The following is a 9,890-nucleotide window of genomic DNA, read 5'->3' as shown; positions in this document are numbered from 1 at the left end:
GTAGCAACAACCAACCGCCTGCGATGCCCTGTTATCTGCAGCAGCGCCATCTCCTTACCATCCTCATCGTGTATTGGCTACAGGCGACCGGGTGGTGTTTTCTTCAAGAAAAGAAAGCAAAACGATGCGTTCGTTTCCCCCGAACTTGAAATCGGCGCCGCGCTCCACATGCGGACCTGGCTGTAAGTCAACGGTAAGTGTTACAGTACGACAGCGCCGGCTCACCGATCAGGCCCGGATTAGGTTTAGCCGCTGCGATTTAAATTCTGGCCGCAATGTTGAAGCACTCAAAAAGTGTAGCGTAACGACGGATTGGATGAAAGACGGGAGACTGTCACCGGCTAGGCTGTTTAAAGTATGGTATTCCCGGCTACCGTATTCCGGACCTCGAGAACGAGCATCGACGTAGTAAACTCTCAAAGTCTCTGTTAAAGATTCAGCACAATGCGTATTTCCTTTGGTTAATTGCCCTAACCCAAGACAGCCGCAGTGGCTTGTTTTTGTTGTTGCAATTCCTTTGGCCGAGATCTCAATTGTCCGCTGTAAAATTATCTATAACGTGTCGCGGAGGCACAGCCAGCGCGCTTTACAACACACACACAAAGGAGGCACTGTAAGTACGTCCATTACAAGCCATTCCACGCGCAGGAGGCACCATCGCGAAATAATGGAACATTCCAACCACGTCTGGTTTTGGCATTTCCCTCCCCCCCCTCTCCCGCATGCAGTTTGATTGTCGCTCCTGATAAGGAAAGAGAACCAGAAGTTCTAATACGTCTGGTTTCCCCGCCCCTGCTCTTGCCTGACCCCCTTTCGACGAGTTTGGACAAGACGCCGACGACGAGATCAGACCGTTGCGGAAACACGACTTCACGGCTACGTCAAGATATCCGTATGTTTTGTCGTAATGATCCTCCCCCCGGCCGCCCCCGCCGTACGTGTTGTATGTACAATACATCGCAATGTCTAGGTCCCCGGATGATGAGCATCTGCTGCTCTGTGGATAGTCCGGCGTGATCGCCCGACGCATGTCTTTCGGTGTCGGTGTCGCTGACACATGTTTGTCCGAACCCCCTGATCGAAAAGTCTCCGTCGAACCCGGACGGAGTGCGGATTACGGATTACGGATTGCGGCGGAACCCTCAGAAATGGGGCGGCGTGTGTCTGTGTGCGACTGTGTGAAGTGTGTACTGTGCGAGTAGATCTTTGGTGAGAGACGGTGTGGGGGGAAGGAAGTGTTTCTAGAAGGGTTCCATTCTAGATCGCCTCTACGTATCCCTAGACCGAGTCACAGAAAACGATGCTATTCACGCCCTTTCATCCTTCTTTCGTCTTAAATAAGGAACCTCGTGAGGCGACAATAGGGAGACACTATCTCGTTGCCGCTTCACAGCCTTTCTTTGCTGCAATAATTAAATATTCCGTGCATCCGACGGATGCACTAGAACTCATTCGGATTCCGGGAGTGGTGAACGCAACGCGCGAGCGAAGACGAGGGCAGCGGCGACATTAATAATGGCCGCTGCTGCTGCTGCTACTCCTGCTTGCTACTGCATGCAGGCGGCTGCGGGATCCGAACGCCTCTCGTGTTGCACGCACGGCGCACGTACACACTCTGCCTGCATTACGCCATCGTATGGACCTCGATGACCCTCCGTTAACTGTCTGTGGAGAGATTTACATGCAGCCTCGACGCCTCTGGATGGGAAAGAAAAGAAAAACCGTTTGTCGCTCCTCTTTTCTCTTTTATTTCCTCCCCCCCACTTGGCCCAAACCTTATGTCCGTCCTCTTTTCCCCGAGTCCTTGCCTATTGATCTACCTGCTGGCTAGAATTGAAACACCAGATCGGTGGCGCTGGACGAGGCACAGACGGAAAAGCAGGCAGCAGACACTAGAGATGGCATGCGAAGAGTGGGGTGAGCAGCTGTAGGACGCGGGGCCAACCCTTCCATCAGGTCTGTCTGGCGCGAACGAACCTTGCGGGGCTGGTCGTGACGTTGGTGCTGTGCTTACGTCCACGTACGTTTCCAGACAAGAGAACAATACCTTAGTTACCTAGGTAAGGAAGACTGGCAGGAAGACAACCTAGGTATGTTTCCGGGTATACAACATTCATACACAGCATGCCTTGCCTAGCATGTATGTGCATTACGAATACCTGCCTTCGATATACCGAGGCGGTATTGCGGCATGGCCGCCCGCCCGGTGGAGTGGCATGGCGTGGCTGGATGGATTGAAGCAGCCCAACTCTTGCGCGGTGCACGCAGGGCGGCGGGCATTTTCAAGACCAACCATTTTGCCAGTACCTAGGTATCCGTAGGGAAGATAGAAGAAGCAAGTGAGAGTTGTTCCACAGCAAAATCGGGCTGTCTGGCCATCTGCCCGTCCCCCCGCATGCGATTATCGTTCGGCTCGGCCATTGTCCGGCGATGTCGTCACACTGCTGTTCTTGTCTCTTTTTTTGTCTCTCTTTTTTTTTTCTCCCTCCTCTACGGCACGCAGGGAGAGATGGTGCGGCCGCGGAACGCCGTGCAACAGGGACAGACTCCCCTTGCTTCCGACTCTCTAAGACGGACTTACACGGCTTGGCCCCGGTTCCTCACCGCCCTCATTCGGACGGGCTGGCTGGTCACTGCTTTTTCGGAGGATCCACGGTTGTCTAACTTGACTGCAAAAATAATAACAATAATAGTAATTAACTAACTAACATAAAAACTTGGATTGCCACGGGCGGCTTATTAGTGAGACCGGGATTAATAGATAGGCCATGCGGGGAGGGATATGCTGCCGACACTCATACGGATACGTCTTTATTTCATGTTTTTTCTTCTCGCTCGGTTGCCGGTTGATAACCAAGCGCCGCCCGCCGTTAGTATCGGCATGGCCCCCAAAACGGGGTTTCCTCAGGATGCGATTCCTGACTGGATGACAACTGTTAAGTCTACTCCCACCATGCCTTGGGAACTACTAGTACTGGTAAATAGCGGAGTTTGGAAAAAACAGGCGGTCGACGGCATGACCTCTTAATACGAGGGCACACTCACACACACCACTACTTCGTACTTATTACCCAATTGCCGGTCTGGACCCTGCATACTTTTAACCCACCATACGGATAGAGATTATAGCATCCAGACGATGAGGTTTTCGCCTCCCGTGTCTCGCCATCATGATCTTTTTTTCCCCTCTGTTGCCCCTCCCTAGCCGGCCATCTGCCGTGCAATACGGGATGCAGGGAGGGGCGGCGGGGGAAGGTCGGGATGCATTCCCGGGAGATCCTTTACGGAGTGGTGGAGTTGAGGTTGTATGTACTGTAGGTATTGGAGCTCCTCGTCTACAGACAACCTGGAAAGTCTACGGATATACCTTGGCTGTCTCTTTCCCACTGCAGATATGGGCCGAGCAGGGAGGCCATTACATTGCCTTTACCACCCGCAGCGCCGATGCCAAGAGCGCGGCTACCTTGGCTCAATCAAGGCAGTGCGACGTGCTCGATGGTGTCACGCTTTGTCTGCGGAAATATTTTGGTTGGGTCCTTTGGGGGGTTTTTTGTGTTCCTTGCGGGGATTTATTTGCGTTTTATTTTTTTTTTCCTTTTGTTGATTTTGTGCCGACTGGCTGGCTGGCTGCCGTGCCGTGGCGTGAGGTGATACAGAGCGGACATCCAATACATGTGGACGAAGGGAGTGGGAAGTGACCCAACCCACATACCTTAACCTGTGCTAGCTCTGCCGAAGATGGGTCAAGTCAGGCCAGGTCTGCAGCAACTTTGTGTGACTCCGAACGATAAGCCTAGAGGGTACAGCACGATGCCTTCCCGTATCTGGAAGGAGAGCAGAGGCTGGCAACACAAAGTGCCTTTCCCCTCCCGTCCCTCCCTTGGGTCAAAACAAAGGTCGCCGGCCACAAGGTAGGTCCCAGACCCCTTTCTGGAGGGGAGAGAGCAGAGGACCCGACAGCATGGTGCCGCTGTCGCTCGCTGTGATAATTACCTTGCCTTGGTGTCGAGTGCACCCGATCGTTTCCTTTTGTCAGCAAACCCCTAAAAAGTCCACGTCATCGCCTGTATCATAGAAGGTGAATGGTGAATGGCGAATGGTGAATGGTCAGCCGTGTCGTTTCTTTTTTCGGTGGAGAATTGAAATGGAGATCGAGCATGAGATCTGGCCAAGACCCTAGCCTCTCCGCCCGCCCCAAGCCCCCCTGTCTGTGACGCTCGATTGATTGGCTCCTGGTCGGCGTTGGATTTCAGCCTCACGCAGCCTTGGCCGTTTCTGGCCGACGACGTGCGTTCGACCAGAGACTGAGAGAGTGAGAGACAAGATGAAGCGCATCAACGATTTGCTCCATCCCAAGCCCGGCTCAAACTCGAAGTGACTCAGGGTACCGATTCGGAATCTCGGATGGCAGCATGGTTGGAGTGCCTCGCAGCGCCGGGTGCCTTGCTTGTGTAAAACGGCGGGTAAAATGCGACCAGGCGAGGCCCGGCTGCGGCAACTGCGCCAGACTTGCCAGGTCAAGGTCCAAACAAGGCAACGACGACACGGACACCATAATCACATGTCCGGGCTATGACCGCGGTTTCAAGTTTGTGGCCGGGAAGCATCAAGTGCGTAGCCGTGGCGGGGCGGGTCGTGGTGGTGGTGGTGGCGGCGGCGGCCGGGATGGCCGTGATGGTGATGGTGAAAGTGACGGTGACGGTGACGGCTGGCCCGTCGAGACCCTCTCCAACCTCGAACTCATCCCGCGGCCGCCCCGGTCCGGCCAAGGCCGCAGCCAAGTCCGCGACCTCAATCGTGCCGGGAACCGAGCTGTGGGGGAGCTGCAGCTGCGACGAGCATCTCAGGAACAGGGCCAGGGCCAGGGCCAGCACCAAGGCCAGAACATCCTCCAAATGTGTCCCACCCCCACCCCCAACAGGGCCCAGCTCATCGGAAACACCATCCAGGCCCTCTACGGGGCTCAGCAAGGCGGCGAGATCATGCTCTTTGCGCCCTGGTTCAACTCGGTCCCCCAGAAGCTGGGCAACAAGCCCTCGCTGGACTACGCCATGGCCGCCTTCACCATCCACCTGCTAGGCAAGGCTGAAGGCTCGGCCCATCTCATTGCCGAGAGCCTGTCGCTATATGGCCAGTCCCTCGCCGCCCTCCAAAGAGCCTTGAAGCACCCGGTCGAGTGGAAGGCCCCCGAAACACTCTGCGCGACCATGCTGCTTACTTTTTACGAGGTTGGTCTGCTCTGTCTTTCCGAGTGTTACTGGCGCTGATACCGGCCACGTCGGGTGGCGGCCAGGCGTTTGCGGGAACCAGCGACGGCAACGAGCGGGCCGTCAACCCGAGCAGCTGGATGAAGCACGCCAAGGGCGTGTCGATGCTCATACAGCAGAGGGGGGTCGACGCCTATAGGGATCCTTGGGATCGCTCCATGCTGCTGTCATTCCGCACCTTTATAGTCAGTACTACCAGGTTACCATTTACCTGCCTGCCATGGCTACCCCTTTATGCTCTTCTGGTCGGCCTGTCTAACACTAAAACCACAGATTATGCACTGCATGTTTTCAGACGAGGACTGTTTTCTGGCCAAGAAGAAGTGGCAGAACGTTATTGCCGCCATGCAGCCTGCCCAAGACACGTCGGCCATGTCGGCCACTGCCGTGATCGCCGCCACACATGTTGATGCTTACTTCAACCACCTGGCCAAGGTGCCGGGCCTTTTGCACCACGGCATGGCGCTGCGCGAGGCCACAGCGCGGGGCCTGCCCATCGACACGTCGCGCATCGTGCTGCTCGTCAAGTCGACGGCGCAGCTGCACAGCGAGCTGGGGGCGTGGCTGGACGGCTTTATGAAATTCACCCCCAGCCCCGTCGAGAGACCGTCGCGCGACCCGGACTCCATCTTTGACTCGGCGCTGCACTACGAGAGCCCGTGGTACGGCGCCGTGTACATGAGCTACTGGGCCACCATGTTGATTCTACAGGAGATTCTCAACCTCTGCCACTACCCCGTCAGCTACGCCGCCAGCAACAGGCAGCTGGCCGACAATATCTTCCGCTCCATCGAGACGGTGCACCCGGGCTACATGGGCCCGTACCGCGTCGGCTACCCCGTGCGCATCGCCTACGAGTTCGCCGACGTCAGCACCCAGGTCTGGCTCGCCGCCGTCTTGGCCAAGACAGAGAAGCACTATGCCGCTACTAGCCCCACGGGATACCCAGAGCCCGGGACCACCAGCCCCATGTCCGCTTGACCGTCGGAATACGTAGTCGCATACTGTCTAGGCCGTGATACAAGAGAAACGCAAGAGAAACGTGAAGCATCAAGTTATTATCGATCATGTGCCCCAGCGTCTGCCTGCTAAACGTGGGGATGGTGTAGGGGGTATATACAAATGTATATGTACAGTATACAAGGGGTTCTCCCCCCTGTGACGCTTTCACGCTGCTTGTTTACCAGTAAGCCAGCCGGTAACCTGAGACTATGTGCCCGCCGTTTGCTTTGGACGCCATCATTCATAGGTATCTCTTTTGGTCCCTTACCAGAGAAAAAAGAAACAAGGATCACCATCCATCACCCACTCGGCCTCAGTTGGACGTCAACATCTTGCTGACGACGAAGATAAGCGCGTCCCTGCCGTACTCGCGCCCGTAGCCCTGGTGCGTCGCCGGGTCGGTGCCGTTGCTGCAAAAGGGGTCGGGCGAGTCGCAGTACGCCTGGAGCCGCTTCTCGAACTCGGGGCACTTGAACCCCGCGGGCCGAGCAGCGAACTGCTGCGGTTAGGACCCACAAGTTACGAAGGAGGTATGGATTGGGACAGTCAACTCACCCCGCCCGCCGTCGCGTTGCCGACGTTGAACGGCAGCCCGGCCACGTGCCGCGGGTTGCCCATGAGGATGATGGCCGCCACGTTGTTGGCCACGGCCGGCGACACCAGCGACACGCCCGACGAGTTGAGCTGCGGCAGGTCGGGCCCGCCGCAGAAGGCGTCGTCCATGATCTGCGCGCCCTTTTGGGGTGTGAGTAAACAGGGTCAGCCAACGGAAAGCCTCGTCGTCGTATATCCCCCAACCCAACCCAGAATCCAAAAGGAAAAAAAGGAATCCTCACCTGCGAGTACCCGTGCATGACAATAATAGACTCGGGACACCGCGCCGCGAACCGCGCCGTCTGCGCGACCACCGCACCAACGCCCTCGGCCACGCTGGCGCCGTAGTCGGCCCCGCCCGCCGCCGGGTACGTGATGGCCTCGGCCGTGGCTCCGGGAAACGTGCGCGCCAGCAGGTCGACCAGCGTGCGCGCCGACCCGAACCCCGGCGGCGTCGTCGTCTCGCGCGCCGCGATCACGTGTACCAGCGGGCACGCGTCGCCCGGCGCCGGCTCTGCTGCTACGCAGGCGTCGATGGCGTTTGTGTTTGCGTTTGCATTTGCGTTTGCGTTTGCGTTGGTTGTGTTTGTGTTGCCGACGGTGGCGGCGGTGCTGCCTTGGCCTGCTGCTAGTAGCAACAAGAGGGATAAGAAGAGAGGGGTGGTCGATGACGATGATGGCCGGGGGCGTGGGAGCTTCATCGTTTCGGGCGGGGGGGCATGGTCGACGGGGGACCAGAGGAAGATGACGAGAACAAAGGGAATTTGGTTCAGGGTAGGAAAGATGATTTGTTTATTTCTCAAGCCCGTAAGGACACGAGTGGGGAGGTGGCGGGGGGGGGGAGAAAGTAGACGACGAGAGAGGAAAGAAAGAAGAAAGAGACGGCCAGACGCTCTTCTCTTTTTTTCATCTCTTGGCGGAAACAAGTTTGAAATAAAAGGAACACACACGCACAGATGGGGCCAGCTAACTAGCTGCCTACCTACTTACTTACTTACCGACCTTGACTACCGTGCAATCAGCCCGCGCGCCAGGTGTGTTTCTCTCGCTCACACAGCAACGAAGATCCCCATTCCCATCTCAGCCGGGAAAGATACTAGTACTTACTGTCGGATGCCAGTATATTAGTAGCTGATATGTAGGGTGGGTGATAAGTAACAAGGTATGTAATGGGGGGACGTTTGAAGAAGCCAAAAACGAAAGGTGATCTTCCGGCCAGCAGCACGGCCATTCCATACATGGCGTCCCTACGGCATCGTTCCTAGGTAGCTAGGGACGGAGAAGGTAGGTAGTTAGACACGGGCGAGCGGCAAATAGAGACACTCCGTGCATGTAGGCGGTTTGTTTCACGGTTCATTCTTTTCCTCTTCCCTTATTTCCTTTCTTTCTTTGCTCTCTCTTAGAGCCTTACCCAAGTATCACTTCACTGCCGGCCGGCTACTAAGCTCGGGTCAAATCACGTCTAGCGATCAAGGGGAATATTCCTAAATACCCAATGCTGCTACGGCGGCGGGTGCGGGTGTATGGAGCATGAGGAATATCAGATGCATCCGAGTCGCAGATCATCGGCCGGGGACGTGTGGGGATTGTTTTAGCCGCACCGCAACGCAGCACACGGGTTCCTGTGTCATGTCGTTGAGACTGAGTGTTGTGTTGTGTTGTGTTGTGTGTGTGTGTGTGTGTGTGTGTGTGTGTGTGTGTGTTCTTGGGATTATTTATTTGTTTATTTGAGAGATGACGGAAAGAAAAGGGCTGAGTTTGTGGGAGGGAGTAGGAGAGGAAAAGGGGCAGTAATTTAGGTGGGTTCTTTCAAAGACGATGGAGAACTTCTAAAACTAAGCCCCTAAAAACGGATTTGATGTCCCAGCAGGGGTGCGCAATTGTCCGAACTCTCCATATTTCCGTACCTGCATTCCAGATAGGTAGCTAGGTACTATGCCCCGACAACGGGAACATCAGACGACATGGAAGGAGACTTGCTTGCTCGAGGGAGGTGCTAAAGCTGAAGCCTCGACGTTTTGGAAACGACTCGGCACTCTGCGGCCGGACCATGACCCCTGATCCCTGGACCGCTAGGAGGGGCCTCGACGGATTTTGCCGGGTGCAGCACGCTGAGGGACCCCCCTAAAACGTGTCAGCCACAGCACAGCAGCAGCACAAGGCGGGCAGCACGATCACCTCCGACGACACGCTCCCAAAATCTACCTTAGGTAGGGCTGTGTGATTTTTATGGGCGGATGGATGTGGTCATCTATGCGAGACGCGAATGCAATTTGAGGTCTTTTTTCCTCCACTTTTCACCCTTTTCTTGTTGTTCTGTCCCTCCTTTTTCGACCCATTTTCTCCTTGTAGTTCGAGGTGCTGTCACTCCAATACGACGACGGGACTGCCCGGCACTGTTTGTCCTCCCTACACAGACAACGACACGAGATGAAAAAAAATAGACACATTTTCTGCAATAACTCCAAGAGGGACCCTTCACGTAGTAGCAGCAGCAGCCCAGCAAAACACACCCGACGCAGACCCAGACCTGGTCAACACGCCGCCCAAAGATCCCCATCCGAACTCTCCCTGGCCCCGGGGGTTGTGAGGTTCCATTACCACTCGGATCGCGGACGTGCAGCCTGCGTTCTAGTGTCGGTGCGCAGGGCAATCAATCCCTAGCAGAGCCAGCGTCTCAGTCCTGGTATCTCCAAGGCAAGGTAGATATTGTGGGAGGACGCGCCGAGGTGGTATTTCCCACCTATGGGTAACTAGACACAAGTTTGATGCTAGACTCGCTCTGCGTTCTTTGTCGGCTTACTTGACTTCATTCCCCCCCCCAAGCATTAGTCCAACAGCCAGGTCCGCACTACAGAAACCACCTCGGGTTTCCGACCTACTGCAGTTGAGGCGACAAAGCTGGTTGTGTGAACTACTATAGTAAACATGGAAAAAAGCAACACAGCAAAGATAGAAAGGTAAACATGAGAAAGTGACCGATTAGCCAGGCAGCCAGGATACGACAAGGTAGGTTTGTAGGGCAGG

At 55.8% G+C, this 9,890-nt stretch overlaps 3 protein-coding genes across 3 annotated transcripts; 2 read left to right on the top strand and 1 right to left on the bottom strand.

Annotated features, from left to right (window-relative positions):
* Positions 1 to 2,355: 2,355 nt before the first annotated feature.
* Positions 2,356 to 3,112, top strand: B0T26DRAFT_704380 (uncharacterized protein; the record flags this gene model as incomplete). Its single annotated transcript, XM_060441712.1, has 1 exon — positions 2,356 to 3,112. A coding segment is annotated over exon 1 (305 nt), but the record flags the coding sequence as incomplete, so codon positions are not given.
* A 1,300-nt stretch (positions 3,113 to 4,412) lies between these two features.
* Positions 4,413 to 6,248, top strand: B0T26DRAFT_674516 (uncharacterized protein; the record flags this gene model as incomplete). Its single annotated transcript, XM_060439721.1, has 3 exons — positions 4,413 to 5,228; positions 5,294 to 5,452; positions 5,541 to 6,248. 3 exons carry the CDS (start codon positions 4,413 to 4,415, stop codon positions 6,246 to 6,248), a joined length of 1,683 nt encoding a protein of 560 aa, XP_060298794.1.
* Positions 6,249 to 6,582: 334 nt separating this feature from the next.
* B0T26DRAFT_644527 (cutinase-domain-containing protein) lies at positions 6,583 to 7,564 on the bottom strand (the record flags this gene model as incomplete). The annotated part of the gene is made up of 3 exons (XM_060437637.1): positions 6,583 to 6,765; positions 6,825 to 7,004; positions 7,106 to 7,564. 3 exons carry the CDS (start codon positions 7,562 to 7,564, stop codon positions 6,583 to 6,585), a joined length of 822 nt encoding a protein of 273 aa, XP_060298793.1.
* Between the last annotated feature and the right edge of the window lie 2,326 nt (positions 7,565 to 9,890).

The sequence above is a fragment of the Lasiosphaeria miniovina genome (genome assembly GCF_030549165.1).
Source record: "Lasiosphaeria miniovina strain SMH2392-1A chromosome Unknown B0T26scaffold_3, whole genome shotgun sequence".
Taxonomy (NCBI): domain Eukaryota; kingdom Fungi; phylum Ascomycota; class Sordariomycetes; order Sordariales; family Lasiosphaeriaceae; genus Lasiosphaeria; species Lasiosphaeria miniovina.
This window is presented reverse-complemented; position numbering and strand designations above follow the sequence as displayed.